This window comes from Tachypleus tridentatus, chromosome 9, assembly GCF_004210375.1.
Source record: "Tachypleus tridentatus isolate NWPU-2018 chromosome 9, ASM421037v1, whole genome shotgun sequence".
NCBI lineage: Eukaryota > Metazoa > Arthropoda > Merostomata > Xiphosura > Limulidae > Tachypleus > Tachypleus tridentatus.
The window spans coordinates 97,478,355-97,499,257 of NC_134833.1; the positions used below are offsets into that span (position 1 = coordinate 97,478,355).

The 20,903-nt window shown below is 32.4% G+C and overlaps 1 protein-coding gene across 5 annotated transcripts in view; it reads right to left on the reverse strand.

Annotated features, from left to right (window-relative positions):
- Positions 1–20,903, reverse strand: part of LOC143225827 (synaptogenesis protein syg-2-like) — a 139,149-nt gene that overhangs the window by 71,768 nt on the left and 46,478 nt on the right. For all 5 annotated transcript variants that reach the window (XR_013014099.1, XR_013014098.1, XR_013014097.1 and 2 more), the window contains one exon: positions 10,208–10,543. Coding sequence is in view for 1 of the 5 variants with exons in the window: in XM_076455897.1 (XP_076312012.1) it covers positions 10,208–10,543 (336 nt within the window). In the remaining 4 variants the exon portion in view is untranslated. The remainder of the gene's footprint in view (positions 1–10,207; positions 10,544–20,903) is intronic.

The following is a 20,903-nucleotide window of genomic DNA, read 5'->3' on the forward strand; positions in this document are numbered from 1 at the left end:
CATTCCTTTTCAACAGAAAACAGTTATGTTTATAATAAATATAAGGAGTGAAAAATTAAATAAGGAAGACACTTAAAATGTTCTGTAAATTATGTATAAACATATTTATCATATATATATAAATCTAAATGAGTAACTCACCTATTTTAAATAACTTATGTATTGTTTCGTAAACATTTAGATATTAAGTAGTCAACAATACCTGTTTTATTTGTTTGTTTTTTAATTTTGCGCAAAGCTACAAGAGGGCTATCTGCTCTAGCCCTCCCTAATTTAGCAGTGTAAGACTAGAGACAAGGCATTGTAAAAGGAACAATATTCAAATTCCTCTTACTCAGCAGAACAATATGTTTTGGAGTTAATTTAGCCTTTTTGAGACGCTAGATATTGCGTGAGGGATCAGGATGTCGTGATATAACGTCTTCAGTATCATACGTTTAAGTCTGAATATATATCTCACTCCTTCGACTGGCATGTAGACACACAATTAGAGACGCACCATCACGCTTTTCTGTTTTGTTTACTAACTCATAACAAACTCACAGCTTTGTTACTAAACTCAAACTTTTTCTGGACTTTTCAAACAGCTTATTCTTTGTTCTATGGTTTTCATTTGTCCGTTCAGTTTTCATGCTCTTTTTTAAATTTAATGATTTGTTCATGTCTGAAATATTAGTTTTTTTAGTTTTACTTTCTTCGTGTAGATCGCTTTTTCTTATAACTGCGCTTGCACAGTTGTTTGCTAAATTTAACATGTTTCTTTACATGTTTATGCATTCAATTTTGGGAAAAAGTTTAATCGATTTCATGTTAAAGTCCTTCGACTGACCTAACCTCCTGACTGGATGTTTTTTTATTAAACATTCCTTCTTTTTATTAGACTTGAACACTGAGTTGCAGCAAAACGCTTTAGAAACACACCCTTTGAAGTACAAGTTCTTGAGCAAAACATATATCCTTGAGTTTTCGGAATGTAAATCAATAATATGTGAACGTTTTTACTACTTTCTTGCTTATTGTTTTTAGCTTTAAGCCTTGTCTAAACTTGCACTGTGAATAATATTGACAGTTTGATAGCACTGCAAATAACTCAATTGGTTCAAGAGTTTTGATGTTTATATAGAGGCATAAAATAAATAATTGTAACATCTAAACCTGAACATGTGCACCAATTATTTAAACTCACTCAATCGCTGTCTCGGCTGAATATTGCTAGTTAAGTATATACGACGGGGCTAATGCTTTTACTGTAATTACTATATAATAACTTGACATAACACAGACATTTTTATTTATTTCAGAATATTTGGACAAACTTACAGAAAGTGTATACATGTATTGAAATGATAATAAACTAAAAGGTAAAAGCTAGTCAACGAAACCCATCGTCAACTCTTGGGTTATTCTTGCCTGGCCCAGTAGTAGAATTTGATTGTCATTCTTATAACGCACCCACGACTTCAAAGTGTCAAACGTGTTTTTGCGTCAATTGGAGTTCAAATGGATTTATTGTTATACATTTAGTTTAATATATACGTTTGTTTCAGTTTAATGTATGTAACTTATACTATTAAATGTGTATTGAACAATTTCTACCTGTTTCTTTAAATTTTCAAAAAATTCTCGAGTGTAAGAATCAAGAATAAATGTTTTACGAAAGCACTAGCGTATATTCAAATATTGTTATCAAGTAATTTTTCGAGAATATCGTCTAATGAGTATTAAAAACTAGACAGTGAATGTGCCGAGAGGCAGTAATAGATATTGTTGGTCAGCTACAGTCAGTATACTATAGGCCTCGGGAGCTATAATTGTGATTAACGCTTATTAATACGAAAATTAGAAAATTTAACCAAGCATGTTTAGAGATCTTGAACATTATAAACCATTCAACTTCAACGAATTAACTTTAAACATTAGTATTTTTATGAGGACATTAAATATCTTCGTCGGTGAAAAGTGAGCTTTTAATTTAAGCGGTATGAGTCCAATCAAGAATATACAGCTGGCTAGCTTAAATAAAATGTAACAGTATCAAGTCCATATTAATTAGCTTGTCGAGGAGTTGGACCGTCGACACAATATTCAGTCCTAGACCAGACAGAAGATTCACTATAGTTTATAAGTTTGTAAAAACTGTTGTATATTAGTTATTATTTCTAATAATTATTTATAATAACTGTTATTACAAATTTTATTGTTGTCTGCATATTAAAATATATTTATGTCAAGGAAGAAAATTGTGTGTATTAATCTTGTTATCAAATATCATAAATTTGATACATATTAATATTCAAATAATTTCTAAATTAAAATTAAAATTTCTGGTTATTTGAAATCGTAATACGTTAACATATGTAACATAATAAACCGGAGATTAGTTTGAGATACATTATAACACGTAACAAATCGACTTACGAACTTTGCGATTTCCAGCCGAAACATGCTAACCATTAGATCTCGTCCGGCCATTATTATAAACTAATGATTTATCAACAGCAGTTCTTATTCTTGCGGGCTTTAGTTTACTTGATTGAGTCAAGCTTATGTTCGTTACTTGATATATACTTAAATTAACGTGTTTTCTCTAAACTACAAATGTATATGAATAAAAGTCCAGGGAAACAGTTTGGCTTGGTTTGAATATTGCGCAAAGCTACTCGAGAGCTATCTGTGCTGACCGTTCCAAATTCAGCAATGAAAATCCAGGAGAAGGCAGTTAGTCATCATTTTTCACTGCCAATTTCACTGTTGGTAAAGGGTATTTACCAACGAATAGTGAAATTGATCTAACAATATAACGCCCACCCAGGCGAAAGAGCAAGCATGTTTGATGAGATGGGGTTTCGAACCTATGACTTTCACCTAGTCAAGCTAGACTCCAGAGAAGCAGTTGAATAGATTATTTATTTTTTATCTTTATAACAACGTTTCGAATGATGAAATCGTTGTTATACAGTTAAAAAATGAAAACTGTGTCTATGGACTGTTATTTAAAGTACACAGTGAATTTTCTCTGTTTACAAAAACATATATGTATATAAACGGCAATATTTTTCCAATAACATCACAAACATTTTATCAGTAATTTTTGCAAGCTAAAGTGTTATACATTTTGAAACTTCTATATGAGTTTTTTATAACAGTTACAAAAACTTTCACTGTTTGTGTGAGCCCAATAAATTAAATATATTACCAAACGATATAAATCTTGATTATATTAAAATTTGTTGCTTCAAAGATACATAATAAGCTATCCGTATTATGTCCAACACGCGAAATAGCTCCCAAAGGTTTAGCGCTTTAGCTCCATGAACTTATCTTTCACCCACTGGGGATGGGGCTTAATAAAGAAGGTTTAGACATTTTAAAGATAAATATCTATTTAAAAGTTTCTAAATAAAAGGGCTATAAATAAAGAATTTTAAAGACACTTAGTAAAACAGCTCGAGGGCTAGCTGCGTTAACCCTTTCTTATTTTAAAGTGGTGAGGAGACAAAGGACAGACGCAAACTAATTTTACTCTTGAAAAATCCAAGATGGCTAAATTATTGTCGCTGAGATTTTATGTTGAAAGCACGTAAACAATAATAAGAATAAACATCAATTATATTTTGTGATGTTCATTATTACATCATATTTCCCCCTTCTTTTTGTTTCATTGTTGATGCAATCCCATAAACACATTTGGATTCTGAAGATAAGGAGGCACCCCCATCTTCTGGTTTATTTGTTTGTTTGTTTTGAATATCGCACAAAGTTACTCGAGGGCTATCTCTGCTAGCCGTCCCTAATTTAGCAGTGGAAGACTAGAGGGAAGGCAGCTAGTTATCACCATCCACCGCCAACTTTTGGGCTGCTCTTTTACCAACCAATAGTGGGATGGATCGTAACATTATAACGCCCCCACGGCTCGGAGGGCAAGCATGTTTGGCGCGACGCGGATGCGAACCCGCGACCCTCAGATTACGAGTCGCATGCCTTAACACACTTGGTCATGCTGGACCCCATCTTCTGGTATTTACAAACAGTTTGGTACAAATATTTAAAAAAAAAATGTTGCTGATAACAACATACGTACAGACCAGCAATATTTTTATGCAGTGATGTTATTAATTGTGACATCTATGTGTTTTTGGTAGAATTTTCAACCATTTATTCACAATTTTGGGGACTACATAACATTGGGTAGTTGGTGACGTGAACACTGTAATAAAAGTTCTAACTTAAAACACTTTGCAAACATTTGATCAACATCTGAAACACCAAATTAGTAGTTTAAAGAGGTTGTTTAATTTGTGTTTATATTTGTATATTCATTCATTCATTCACCATTAGATTCCATCAAGGAACATAGGGCCGCAATTGCTTGCGGATTCTTCAATAGGCATTTAAGTGAGTAAGTTGTTAGCCCGCTGCACCGAGCCGTCCCTAATTTAGCAGTGTAAGACTAGAGGGAAGGCAGCTAGTCATCACCACCCACCGCCAACTCTTGGGTTAATCTTTTACCAATGAATAGTGGAATTGACCGTCACTAATTAACGCCCCCACGGCTGGGAGGGCGAGTATGTTTGGCGCGACGCGGGCGCGAACCCGAAAATTACGAGTCGCACGCCTTACGCGCTTGGCCAAGCCGGGCCTATTTGTATATTACCCAAATAAAATTCCATATCTACATAATATACTTTTCTTTATTATGCATATCTGTCACTTAAACAGCTAATTCCTTCTATTATGTATTATCGAGGAGTTATGGATGTGATTATACATGTACATGAAATTTAAACAAATAAAATTGTAACATCAAATTTATTTATTGGTTTTCCTCTTGTAAATCAATATACCTACCAACATTTTAATTACCCCACAATATTATTAATACCTTCCTCAAATGAACATGTAAATGTGTAAATTATCTTATGCATAATATTCAATATGTTACATGTTTTAAAATTAACGCATTAACATTGTATTGGAATAAGAGTAGTGTTAATCGATATTAACAGTAGTGTTTTAAGATTAACACTTTAATATGTTTATTAAGCAAACCTGTTGAGACCAACTAAAAAAAAAAACAATCAGTAGTTATTGGATTATTAAGTAGTAAAATTAGAAGATATTATTCGATACCTCACGCAATATTTTATTTAAAATAATATTTGAAGAAGACTACATCGGATTCCATTAGAAAGGGTTGCAGTAATTTTAACACATTTAAGAATTTAGAAAGGTATGTTTAGTTATAAGTCTACCAATTTACTGACTGGAGGTATATTATTAATTGACAAAAATGAGCTTTATAAAATAAACTTGAAGATATATATTTTTCATATCATTCTCTGTGGTCCGTTCTTAGCTGTTCGGACTGGCATAGTCAGGTGGTTAGATCGCTCGACTCGTAATCTGTGGATCGCGGATTCGAATCTCCGTCAAACTAAACATGCTAACACTGCCAGCCATGGAGATGTTATAAGGTGACTATCAATTCCACTATTCCTTCGCAAAAGAGTAGCACAAGATTTCGCGGTGGGTGGTGAAGACTAGCTGCCTTCCCTCTGGTCTTACACTGCTAAATTAGGGACTACTAGCGCACATAGCACTAGTGTAAGCTTTCCGCGAAAATTCAAAACAAACAAATCTTAGCTGTTCGCAAGAAAACTGTTCTTGGCTGCAAATAGTGAATAGCGAAATAGGCGTAGGATTTACTGTAATTGATCATTCACAACTGCTTCATAATATTTTATTTATCTTTCTGAGCGTAATATCATGTTTCTGTGATATTTTTGTAGCGGCAAAGTGAAGTATATATTTTTATTTCGAAGCTAAATTTGGCGAACATGTATCCTTACGTATAATTAGAAACTACTTTTTAGGTACGGCTGATTTCGAGATGCATGTGATAGATTGCTACACTATAACTTGTCTCCTGGGAAATGTTATTTTTTTTTATTAAGTAATATTTATATTTTTCTTGGCTTCCTTTCCTCGCATAGTTTTTACTGTTTATTCCAAATTTCAAAAGTTTTCGTGATGGCTTAATATTTGGTCTTAAATATCGTAAGTTTAAAATAGCTGTTAATTACGCTTCCCTTCTCGTTGATTACATACAATTATTTTTCATATTTAGTTTTGGTTCTTTACTAGATTTTGTGCATAAAAAATACAATATTTCTATTCGTTTCATTGTCCAGAGATTTTTTGGTATGTGTAACACTATATTGTTGCAGATTGTTTTTCTTTCCGAATATCAATCTTTGTCATATGTTAGAGAACTGCAGGAGACGAAGTAGTTTCAAGAATTTTATTTCCTTGTTTTGACTAGAATCATGTGAAACTTTTCAAAAACTAACCTCATATTAACAAACGTTCCCGAAAATAACAACAACAAAAGTGTACATGTGCGTCATCATTTCGCCAAAACCATATTATTTCCTTATTTAAATTTTTGTGTGATTAAAATAAGTTGAGATTCAATAATCAGAAGTAATAAAGTATCGATCCGTTTTCTTGAAAATAGACGGAACCTTGAACTGTAAGGTCAAGTGTAAATCACAGTGGACTTAATTATGTAGGTTTCTACTTAAACAACTTATGGGAAAGTTAGCAATCACACAGTGTCAAGTCGATAAGCTGTTTGTGCAACAAAATAATAATTTATTGTAATTATTGTTTTAGCGCATACTACTTATCTAACAGCATGTACAATACTCCTCCGTATTATCCACATTTATGTGAACAACGATCCACTGTATTGAAATACATTAAAGTTTATATAACGTATTAAAATACATCAAGGCTTATATATGTCAGATTTCTTATTTAAATCTATTGCATTACTTTGTAATGTGTAGATGTATATTTTGTAATAAAAAACATTATCCATGCTCTAGAACTTAAAGCTTACAAGTCAGATAAGTTTCTCGAATCAGTCTATCTTTACGTAGATTGAACAAGTTTTGAATCAATTGGATTACTTAAATTTTATTGGTTAAGTTTTTCGGATCAAACTAACTTTCTCGGTCTTTTTACCAGATCTTCAATGAAACTGACTTTAAATTTTCGACCTGCTTATTAAGCTAATTTGGAATAGAAATAGTATTTAAGCCCGAAAAGTACTTTATGTATATGTGAGCTAAGCGGCCAAATCAGAGATCTCTAGTGTTGTAACTGTCCTAAACTTTGAACTACTGATAAGAAGGGTCAACCTAGAATCATCACTACCACAAGACCCACTCTTTTATTGAATATTAATACTGATTTTGATTTTTATTTAAAAAATACCTTACCGCACTGTTCGGCTATAACATGTTTCGTAATCTGGGATCTTCACTCAACAGCCTTACACAGCAAATATATAGCCACACTCACCCCACTTTAAGGATCAGACTAACTTCATAATTTTTTCTTTAGCAGAGTTATAAATGAGACTGAGTTAATAAATTAGTTTTGATTAATTTTGAGAGTTACTCTGACACTTTTTAAGTTACTTTGATCGGTTCTTGAATAAATCAGACTTCTTGAGTTTATTTCTCAAACGTTTTTCTAACCATCCAATTTTTAAAATACATTTTGAACGGCTTTCGAATTAATCCAATTTTTTAATGATTGATCAATCAGTTCTACGTTTTTGATCTGTTTCGAGCTTCGAATCATAAGACCTTTTAATTTGTTTTTATCAGTTTTATCGGATCATTTCGAGATCTTTAATTTGACGAGGCATTGCGCCTTTCAAACCAACTCTCTTGGTATTCAGACATCCTTTAAAAATACGACTGAAGGATTTATGGCGAGTTTTCTTAATAAAAAAAAAAAAAAACATTATATTATTCCTGACAAGATAGACAAGCAGCTCATTTATGAAATATTTATGAAGACGAATTTCGTGTGACTTTTATTTCTTGGTTGGCTTCCCAGTAGGTTTTAGCAGGGAGAAAAATGTAATTTAAATCTTAGCAGAGAATTGAATAGTATTTTCATTGCAAAACAAAAGAGGGAAATATTATATGATGTGTTTAGTCAATTTCATCAAACAGTACAGTACTACTTACTTTCCACTTGAAACATGTAGCATTACCAGGAAGACAAAATAAATAAACACAAAGAACAGTTTACGCTAATGACATGATTACTGTCATTATTGACATGATTTGGCCTGTATCTATACCCACTGCTATTTTTCATAGTTGATATTTCGTTCCAAATAAATATGCTTATGAATCCAGTTTCTCTGTTTGTTTCGAGCAAAAAGATTTATAATGAGTCCACCAAATTTTAACGTTATAAGGTCCTAAACTTACCACTGAAATACTTGGTGGCCCATGAATTCTTAAATGCAATTAACGTAAAATGCTATTGTAATCTTAAACTATACGACCTCAAATAAGATTCGTTCACAGCCTGGTAGCTTAGCCGTAAATTAATAGGTTTGTAACGATAACATTCGGATTTCTATTCCTGTAGTGGGCAGAACATAAACAGCCCTTTCTAGACCTTTGTACTTCACAAGAATCAAACAAAAATCGAATAATTTATGGCTAAAACATTCTTAGTGGTTTAGAAGTTATCGATATTTTGTTGAAATTAATAACTGATCTCTACACACCAAGTACGTCGTACAACAAAACTGTAAATGTATTTTTGCTATTCAGAACGTTTCGAATACTATGAAAAACAAAATAACTTAGACTAAAATACTTTAGTAACTGAAATCTAAGCCTGAATTAACTACAGGAAATTATCAGATTTTAAAATCTACCAATAGGACAGCGATAAGTCTTCAAATTTACTATACTGAAATCAAAGCCCGATCTGACTTTGCTATAAGAAAACACAAATAGAGATTTTAAATCTAATCTGGGACGCTTTCAAAATATAGAGTTAATAACAAATTTATATTGAGTTGTCTCACCATGGGCAGTTTTTATGTCTTTATTAGATTTGAAGACAAAAAATTCCAAATTCTGATGAAGAAAATTTAAAATACTTCCATGAAAACACTGATCAAATATTAACAGATTTATGTGGAGTTATAATAAGGGATTCCCACTTATAGTTAACCTAAACATTTTATTGATTAATTTAGCCTAAAAAGAATTAGCATTCCTCCCGGAATGGTTCATCATTATCATGCTAGGATGAACAATTTCTGATGAGAACCCTCAGAGACAGTCGATATTATTCCTTTGTTTTCGTTCGTATCCTCACTACAAGATGTATAACTTGTCAGAGTTTGTTAAATTAGTTTACAAGATGATCAGTTGTTTTATTTTAAATCCTCAAGCAAGAAATGCCTCCACTGTAACCTTAATTCATGAAATACTTCATTATTTGCCATATTTTATAAACAGAATAAAATTTTAAAGTAATCAAACACTTAGCTTAATTAGTGAATTCTGTAAATAATCATAAACTCTAGCCACGACAAGCTTTGATTAGTTTTGTTTTTACCAAAACATTTCATTTTCATTTAATCAGAAAGCAATATCTGCAAAAACAAATCTACAAAATTAAAATTAGTTTTTAAAAAATCAAAATTAAATTAGTTAAATTACTAAGCAATCAACTCATTAATCGTTACTTTACCATGTATATTGCCATAAGAAACATGTTTTGAGTAGTTAGGCCATTGCCATATCTAGGGATGTCTGGAGGGCATGCACCCCCTCTAGAAAATATTTGAAAAGTTAATGCTATGAGTTTGAATCGTGATCCATTTCAACTACAAATACATCATACCCACAACATAATATATTATCTTTTTTTAAATAAGTTTAAAAAAAAGTTATATTTATACATGTACATGCAGCACAGATAGCCCTCGAGTAGTTTTGTGCGAAATTCCAAAACAAATAAACAACAAACAAACATGTACATGCCATGATAAGGGGAATCGTCTTACCGTTTTCTAAAGCCTCGATGTAGTAAGAAAAATTACAAAAGAAGTAGCAAAAATTTTATCTTATGTATGATCTGGGTTTCTTCGTATTTAACATAAACTTTTCGGTTAGCGCTTGTTTTCCGTTTCTTCCAGTAATACGAGTAGACTTGGAAGTTTAAAGAATATTGGAATTTTGAAATAGTGGAAGTTTCAATGCAGACCCAAAAATTGTTTATAAGCATCAAAGATAAAATTCTGAGATAAAACTTTAGCATAAAATAGACGATTTTTACATCACACTTTAATAAAGTGATATCTTCTATTTCTCACCTATGACTGATAAAGTGCCTGCACTGTTCAGGGTTCTTGCCCAGCGATAGTCTACACGACACCTGTACTTTCCTCCATCTTTCTCCTTAACTGGTTCAATTCTCATGACAGCAGGTTGGCTCCGGAGATCAAAGAAAGCTCGACTGCCAAGAATGTCTGACGAAAAATGTTTGGCATCCATGAGATTTCCGTTTCTGGCGTCAACACTGTATATCGGTGCATTCACATCTGTCCTGTACCAAAGAACAAGGGACACGGCATCATCAGGTCCTGGCCGACTTACATTACACAGAAGTTCAGCACTGCTTCCAACTATAGCTACAAATTCTGGAAATTCTGTATAACGAAAAAAAACAAACAAATAAGAAAATATTTGAGTATTACACAGTAGTCATGATTTATAAAGTATTGCTTTTTTAAAAATCATATCAGAATTAATTTACATTTCTTGACTCTATACAAATTGTTTATTTTCCTGCTATTATATTTTCAAAAAAGTCAATGTATAACAATAAAAAGATAAAAGGATAAGCACTGTTAAAACTTTCTAATTAAAACTCACGCAGTTTTAAATTTAGAAAATATGCAGAAACCAGTGAACTGTTTACATATGATCTTAGAGGTGATTTCTATAAAGATGTGATGCAAATGTAACTAATTTTATTTGAAATTTCCAGGTAAGTACAGAAAACGTTCAACTTCCAACGATGAATAAAGGGTTCGACCAAGAGTTAAGAGGTTTAATACAAGGCTGGTTCCTCTTAAAGTGCTACAGAATGACAGTTAGCATCTAGACAAAAAAGAATGAGTAGAAATAACATATCTCACGAAGGTGCAATCTAACACATACGATGGTAAAATAATTACATAGAGTCGAATCAGTTTAGTAAATCAGATTTTCTAGCTCTTTCGATAGACTGAACTGCCTTCTTAATGGATAAAACTAGCATTATCTTTATTTTAAGGCTAATTATGAGACTTAAACTTTGTCAGCCAATGTCAGTAGGCTCTTGCAACTGAACAGAAAGTCATAACTAGGCGCTAGTTGTTAACAAGACATTATATCTTGGTTTATATATGTGTGTGTAGTTTCGCTTTCTTCTCCTATATTTTCTACGTTGTGCTTCTTTATCTCTCTCGTGATTTGCCGCAATGTGTTATTAAAGAACATACATTAAAAGGAGGCGGGTACGTTTATGAAAAATGGATGTACATCTTTCGAACAAAATGATATTTCTACGTAATTATTTAAAGAAAAGAGAGCTACCTTAAAGTTGCGTACATTTTCAAATGGAATATCAAAATTCCCATTAGAGTACGTTCTGACACTGCAGACGTTTTGATAAACGTCAGAAAGGCTTAAGTGGTGAAATGAAGCAAAACCTAAAATTTCGGAATCTTGAATGAACCAGATGCCTTGAAGCACAAAGGCATTCGGAGATCTAAACAAATTCTTGTCAATATTACACAGGCAAACCGTGAAGAATAAACATGTTTCTAAGCCATAATCTAGTAATCACGTTTAGCTTTGAAGGAACAACATCGTCATAATACCTAATAAGTTTTATAGACTTGTCAATCAAGTTTTACTCTTTCAAGTTTAAAAACTGATCTGTCTTACTTTAAAGTTTGGAAAACCTGACTATCACTGCTGCTAAACATTAAGTACCTCTTTCTATTGTATTATATAGTCAGCAGTCACAGGTTTTGTATAGTTTCACCAAAGTGTTACTTATGCAATCAGAATGGAGCAGGTACGAAAAACTTTAGGATTTAATAAGTAAGAAAACGCAAGGACTATGGCTACTGTAAAGATTACACAACTAATGAAATATTCATAATATTAGGCGTTAGAAAGTATAAAGTATCAAATGAACTAAATTAATGTAGAGGTATCTGTGGAAATAAAACAACAAATCTCTGAGAATAATATCACATCTGGATTGAATACAACATTTTCATTTCTGAGAAATAAAAGAGATGGCATTTGTGGAAATAAAAACGTTCTAATTAGTTAATAACATATTACATATTTTGATATGACTATCACTGATGTTTATTTCCTTTAGTATTTATAATAAAATTTCAATAACCTTTTGAATAATAATTATAGTTATGAAAATTATTTTCCACTATTGTCTTATTGGTATTATTGTGGTGATTTAATACTATTTTAAACCTCCTAAGGTGATAGAAGCTCGACAATGTTATTGGATTGCAGCAAGGTTACATAGACAACGATTCAATGCGAGTTCGTTATTATCTGTTTTGATTTTCTGGTTTGTTTATTTACAAGTATTTCAAGTACGTTTGCTATACCAAACTGACTTCATTAGTGTTTATGTCCTTACGTTTTGTCCTTTTTTTATAATTGCTTTCCTTTATATAAAATTTCTTTATCAAATAATTAAAAATATATAAAGTTTCGTTTCCACTGTTTCTTTGAACGTAACTCAGTTATAAGTAGTAGAAGCGAATTGGTCTGTCTTGTTCTAATGTTTCGATGGATAAGTGTTTTTCTCATTGCTTAGTTACAAGGAACCATGTCCCTTATTCATACTGGTTCTAAATTAAAGCTAAATTAGAACTGACAGGTTTTAATGGCCCATTTGCATTATTTGTATATGATAAAATTGTATTGTTTCAAGAAATGGACCGTCTCTAAAAGTCTAAACATGCCCAAAAAATAAAAAAAAATTTGCTTTAAAACCAACTTTAACTGGTACGTTTTCAGACGTATTGAAATATAATAACCTTCGAGGCACAAGCCTGTTTATGTTGTTACTCTCGTGATAAAAACTTATTTGAAAATTCCGTTCCCGTAATTACTTTTATAATATTATATTTTCACCAATTTCTGATGAAGTTCATGTACTTCGTACAGTTATTTCATTTGAAGAATTCGTTCTTGAATATTCTTGTATTATATCGCCTCTACTTCAAATTCAGAGGAAAAAGAAGAAATAAAAATGGTAATAAATCATGTTAGAGAGTCAATGGTTATGACAGTGAAGACAACATGGTCCACAAAAATCGTGATGGATGAAACAGAGAAAAATGATTTTCATCCAAGTCTTTAGTAATATAGAGATGTGCCGAGCCAATAGTTTCACTTCGCCCGTCATTCATAAAATACTAGACCATCTACCTGTCTTTATAAACAACAATAGTAAATAAACAGATATGCTAGAAATTATCTTATTCTTTTATGTTTCTAAATAGATTATCTATGATTCAGCAGACTCATGAGAAGGGAAGAAAAGTGTTCCAAAAATACGACTAGCGTGACTAGTTTGGTTTGGTTTGAATTTCGCGCAAAGCTTCACGAGGGCTATTTGAGCTATCCGTCGCTAATTTAGCGGTGTAAGACTAGAGGGAAAGCAACTTAGTTATCACCACCTATCTCCGACTGTTGGGCTACTCTTTTGCCAACATAAAGTGGGATTGACCGTCACAGTATAATGCTGCAATAGCTGTTTGGTGGGAGGAGGATTCGAACCCGTAACCCTAAAATTGTGAGTCAAGTAAAGGTATCACTTCAGTTTAATACCATATGACCTCTTATTACAAGAAACAAAACAATATCCTACATTTACCTCCATAAAATGCAATATTATATTCACGAAAATCATAATAAAGCCTCAAAAAAGGTCTTTTATATCATATATCCTCTTGCAACAGGCATCAAAGAAGCTCTTAAGACAATAGGCGTATTTAAATGTTTCTACAATAACCAACATTGTTCACTGTATTTAATATATACAGAAACAAACTTCACCCAGACTAGCTTCAGCAGTCCAAACACAAACTTTTTTCTTTATTTCTCTAGGCTGAAGATCATTTGAATGAAACTCTTGCACGTTTTTCATTCCAATTTTAACTCATTTCAGATTTTCCAACTTTTCTTACTTTGAAATTGGATGAGGCTATTAAATTATCAACGAATATCATATTTTATCAACAGAAAACTTGAAAGGTAGGATGAATGCTTGTACTATGAAAAGAGAAATGTCTACTAAATTAGTTTGTTTTTGTTTATCGAATTTTGCGCTAAGCTACGCGAGGGCTGTCTGCGCTTGCCTTTCTTAAGTTAGCAGCGTACGACTAGAGGAAAGGCAATTAGTCATCACCACGCACTGCCACTCTTGGACTACCCTTTTACCAAGGAATAAGTGGGATTGACTGTCGCGTTATAACGGCTGAAAGAATAAGGATATTTTTTGTTGAAAGGGATTCGAACCTGTAATCCTTCTATTGCGAGTCGAGCGCTTTAACCACTTCACCATGCCGAGTCCCATAAATTAGCCAATCAACAGGAAACGAATGTTTGTATTATTTAAAGAAGAATATGCTCTGAATTATCTGATGATTTCACGACATAAATTCATATGGTTTCCTTATGAACAAGTTTAGATCAAGTTTCCTTTACGACAAATTTCCGTTAATTGTGCAGCTTTCTGAGAGTCAGCCCAAACGTGCATAAGAATAGGTGACCTTTCGTTACGGAAAACAATTCTAGATCTTGAATATTACTATTTGATCGTTCTGGCGAATAGACTATTAAGCTCGTGTTCTTAATGAAGCTATAAAACTACATAGGTTATTCATTGGTGGCTAGATTACGTTAAGTTGAAGTTCACGAAGTTTATTTTTATCTTACTGTCACCACCAAAATATATATATGTATATAAGAAGAACAGACCGGTATCAACCAATAGAAAATCAAACCCCTGATCAAAAGACTAGTGAAACTCAGTCTTATCATCTAGTGCATTTAAAACATGGATAAGATTATATAAGTGTTAATAATGATCATCCTAAAGATTTAATTGTGGACGTTGTTTCTGTCGGTCTGAATTTGATCGATGCTATTCAGTGGCTTGTAGTCTCCTTGACTTGTTGAACTTCTGTTGTTGCTATGGTACCACAGACATAAAATATCTTTGGAGCGTGAAAACAATATCATTGGGTTATGAATATGTTGATTAAAACCATCGTGTTCTATAAAAAATAAATTGTTACGCTTTCAGAAGATCAATAAGCACTCTTAATACGATAACATTTTGTCAAAGTTCCAAACTTAACTCTTCTTTCCAAAAGGAAAATTAAGGTAGCGTGTTTAAAAAACAGCAACAACCAACAAATACTCTTAACGCATCAATTTTTTTAAAAGAGCAAGATTTCTCAAACGTTTTGAAACTCCTTCTATCATTGTCTTCCCAAAAGCAAAGTTAAGGTGCTATGTTTGTGAAAGTCAATTAACACTTATGCGAACATGTACCCTGCATATACCATGAAGTAAAGGAGTTCATAATAACTATGATGTTAGATAGTTCGCAAATAACTTATATGCACCAAATAGTAACAAAACACACGGATTACAGTTTAAAACCTGTAGTTTAAGCAGGCGAACTGTTAGTGAAGGTTCATGGTTTTGAAACATTTGTTATTTTATGTTTCTTACCCCGTGTAACAGAAGCACAAAATTTATACTTATTTCAATGACTGTGAAAGGCAATATACAAGTTTATAGCAACTCTCACAGACGTTCTTGTTAGAGTTCGTCAAGTTCTACTTTCACTAAAATTATTTTCGCGTTCATTTATAAAAGCATTAAAATAACAAGATACATTTTATTTAACAGTTAGCGTGTAGGGCTGTTGACTCACAGTCCAAGGCAAGAGTTGTGAGCCATTGAACAAACTTCCAACTTTCACCTTTGAACACATTGCAAAAGTAACAGCCAATCAGATTAATCTCTTCAAAGAGCAGATGCATCACTTCAGTATGTGAGTGCTGTATAGTGGCTGTCTTCTCTGTGGTCAACAGTTTAAAATTTGAAACCGCTTCGCCTAAAGTTTACAGGTCTCATCTGCCAGGTGTGCTCGTGAGTAAAAGACGTATATTTCAGTTTGAAAATTCCGCTATGAATTGAAATTATATTCTACCAATTTATAGATATTTCAGTGGATTGTATTATTTGGTATTAAGTATAATTATAGATTTAAGATTAAAACTTCTAAGAAACGAAGCAATTGAATTTTTAATTGATAGCGTCTAACGAGTGGAAAATGTGTATGTATTTTATGTTATATTAATTTTACGTATTTTAAAATAACATCAACTTCATCCTTACCAATGTGGTTCTTACTCCAAGATTTGAAGCATCGCATAACAGTTATTTCTTAGGTATCACCACAAGTACCCATAGCATTTTCGAAAACGTTTATTCTTGTCCTTGATGTCAATAATAACTCAATAACTGGGAAACACTGCTCTCATGCTATTTCATGTCCAGTAATTATATGAAACATTCATTGGCTTGGTGCACTGTCGTGTCAACAAACGGTCAATTTCTAGGAAACACTACTTTACTGTCGTGTCAACAAACAGTCAATTTCTAAGAAACACTACGTTACTGTCGTGTCAACAACAGTTAGTATCTAGGAAACACTACTTTATGTCGTTTGTCAACAAGCAGTCAGTTTGTAGAAAAACTACTTTATTGTCATGTTGCAAGGTCGACAAACAGTAAATTGACAAATAAAAATACTACATTATTATTTTATCATTGCGATAAACGGTCAGTAACCAGGAAACACTGTCTTCTTGTTGTGTCATGTTGACAAATGGTCAATCAGTAACTAGAAATCATCGCTTTTTGTCATAGCATTTAGATAAAAGGTCAATAACTTTTTTTTTCAGGGCATGTCGACAAACAGCCAATAACTAGAAACAGCGCTTTCTTGTCCTGTCATGTCGACAAACACTCAATAACTCTGAAACACCACTATATTGTTGTGCCATTTTAACAAACAGTCAATAACTAAGAGACACCGCTCTCGGTGATCTTAATGAATATACCCATGTTAAGTGCTTTTTTACCGTGCATTTATTTTGGACGAACAAGATCTTCTCAAAAATAAAAATATACGTAACTAATAATGTTTATCTAGCAATGAAATAAAAACTACGGTAAGACAGTTCCGATAAATCATTAAAATATTCAAAGGATACATAATGAAATAAACTTCTGAAGACATGAATCTTTAAGGAAATGAAATTCTGAAAACATCTATCTTTTAATGAAGTACAAATATCAAAACATTTTTTTTGTAATAAAGTAACATTCCGAAATCATCTATATTTCTAATGAAGTAAAATTCTGAAAATATTTATCTCGTAATGAAGAAACTTCTTTAAAACATCTCCCATTAAATAAAGTGGATCCTTCAACTAATTAATAATACTTATAATAAGACATTAACATTAAATGTATTACATCTTTAAGACTGTATTTTTATCTAGTCCTTTAGAGGATTTTAATAATTGAAAAAAAAAATTATAGTAATAGTATTACACTCTTATAATTGGCCCGGCATGGCCAAGTGTGTTGAGGCGTTCGACTCCCAGTCGCACCAAACATGCTCACCTTTCAGCCGTGGGGGCGCTATAATGTGACGGTCAATCACACTATTCGTTGGTAAAAGAGTAGCTCAAGAGTTGGTGGTGGGTGGTGATGACTAGCTGCCTTCCCTCTAGTCTTATACTACTAAATTAGGGACGGCTAGCACAGATAGCCCTCGAATAGCTTTGTGCGAAATTCAAAAGAAACAAACAAACTCTTATAATTATTGAAAATCCTTAAAGGAGTAGATAAAGAATGCAATGTTAAAATATTGTAGCCATAATACTAACGTATTATTGCAAATATAATAAATTAAAATCATGTTTCGCAAGCTTGGGAAAGGCGTTCACACCACAGAAATATTCTGGTGTGTACAAATATATACTCGACATCAACGTTACTGACCTCTATACATTACTTGAAATACGGGTATATCAGAAGGCATTGATATATATACACATATCTATATATACAACACATTCATCTTAGTACATTGATTGCTTTTATGTATCGGTATTAACCATGGCGGTAAAGTGAGAGATTTGTACAAATAAAGCTAATTTAATGAGAAAATTATTCCAATAATATCCCTTCAATATTAATGAGATATAGTCCAGGCGGTTTAACCATAAGCTTGAAAGTTTATATCTTTAAACTTCGGTGTCCAATCTCTTTAGTGGACACATCTCAGATAGTGCGTTTTGCAACTTTGCGCTTAAAACAAATAAACAATACGTAATAAACTTAACATCTTAATAACATTAATTGACCAATAACCGATTGCAAATTTTTACCTTGGGTTTTAATGTAACGGATTACAAGGAGACTAAATCAAATGTAAGAAAACAAGAATTCGTTGAAGCAAAACACTAACACATCAGAATGTATTCTTTGCACGTAAGTGAAAGTAAGAAAACAATGATTTTCTCCATTCAGTGCAAGAATTTTCTTCTCGCACTTCCTAAACATCTTGAAGTTGGAAATATTTTTACCAAAAAAGTAAAATGTTTCGATTTTGTGTTTGTTTCTTTATTTGTTGTTAAGAGCAAAGCTAGTAAATAGGTTATCTGTACTATACCCACTGTGGGTATTGAAATTCATTTTGTTGTGTTATTAGTTTTCAGACTTATTGCTGTGCCACTGGAGAGCAAAACGTTTCAACCATGCACGAAACGCTTTCTGATATAAACATTAAACAAATAATATAAACCGGATTTATCAAAACTTAAAATTTGCACGTGAAAATAAATTATTCATTTTTTAAACATTGATATAAAGTGGGGATGATTTCTTAGATCCTAACGTATATTGTTAATGCAATCAACACGACAACTACATGAAATAGGAATCACCCACAAAGTGAACCAGAATATTTAGAACTTTGCGTGTATCTATAATATAGGCTTATAATTATACATTAAAAAATAAAGCTTACTTCTGAAAGTCTTGAAATGAAACTTGCCACTTTTTAAAACGGCAAATTGGAAACACGTACATAAAAGGAAATTTCAAAGTAATAGCCACCAAAATATTCATAAAATTTTAATTAATAAAGAAAAAGTCTAAGAGTTTAAACAAGATAATAAGAGTCTTACCAACATACGGATATATTACATAACATAACTTGGGATAAGTTTAAAACAAATTTAACAAAGTTTTCTTTGTCCAGAAACCAACTAAAAGAACTACGGAGTTAAAGATATATTTTTGTTAACCCGAAGATGATCTACGAAAGTTGAAACGTTCTTTTCTACTTTATTTCCATTAGAGGTTTAATACCCATACTTGAAGAAAAAAAAACTATTTTGCGACTAAAAATATACGAAAAATTAAACAGCTTTAATAATAGAATAATTAAATTCATAATAAAGTATATGTTGACGTTAGTGTTTGAAACTTGATATAAGTTGGATAAGGTTTTATTCAAGTGGTTGTTTCCATTTTGATGTTTGTACCTGAAAGTTATCGAACTATACGTATAATAATTATATTCTATGTGTAAATCTCATATAGATTTGAGTGAGTATATAGAGATTTTTTTTCAAATTATATTGGTTAAGGATTGAAATGCATACATTAAATACCATCAACCGTATATTGTTAAACGTAACTCTGCGGCCCGGCATGGCCAGGTGGGTTAAGACGTGCGACTCGTAATCTGAGGGTCACGGGTTCGCATCCTCGTCGCACCAAACATGCTCGCCTTTTCAGCCGTAGGGGCGTTATAATGTGACAGTCAATCCAACTATTCGTTGGTAAAAGAGTAGCCCAAGAGTTGGCGGTGGATGGTGATGACTAGCTGCCTTCCGTCTAGTCTTACACTGCTAAATTAGGGACGGCTAGCACAAATAGCCGTCGTGTAACTTTGCCCGAAATTCAAAAACAAACAAACAATTTTTGTTCTATTTTCATCCGAATTTCAGGCTTATTATTATGTCTACTTATCAGCATACTCTTTGTCTTCTTCACATTCATTTTCATTCCATACCTCTTTCTTATGTCATTTAGATCATTCAAAAATCTTGTAAATCTTGTTCTGTTTAAGACATTAGTACAATGTCATCAGGACATCTTAAATTATTTATCACCATGCCAACAATCTTGATGTCTTCATTACTCCCAATGCTGTGACCTATATGAATTCTGGTGCACATATTAAACAGACGTGGAGAGAGAACATTCCTGTCGTACTGCTTGTTTAATATGTATTTCCGATGATAATCCCTCTTCGATCTTTATTAATGCTTTTTGGTTCCATTACAGATTTTGTATCAACTTCAGATATTTGCCGTCTGTATCGGCACTTTTAAAACATTGTCAACTTTTCATGGTTACCCTGTTGGAAGCTTTTTCATAATGAATGATATACTTATATATACTTCTCTCTTACTATACACGTATCCTTCTGTTATTAAAGATTATCCCCTTGTACCTTTTCATGTCATAAACCCACTTTGCGCTTCATTTTTTTCTTCTTCCATTGTTCGTTGATTTCTCTGTTGTGAGATCTTTAATGTTACCTTCAATACGTGATAAAGACTTAAGTGTCCTGTAATCTGAATAGCGTGTGACTTCTACTTTCTTTGGTATTCTGGCAAATATTGAATCATTTATATCAGAATCATTCAGAATCATAAACAAGGTTACACAACTCTGTATTTTTTGTCAGTCCTGCATCGTCAAATGTTTTCGACATTTCTGTAGTGATGTCTTTATTTTCACTTGCTTTGCAACTTTTCATATCCTCAACAACCTATTGTACTTCTAGCTTCACAATGGCCCTTCCTT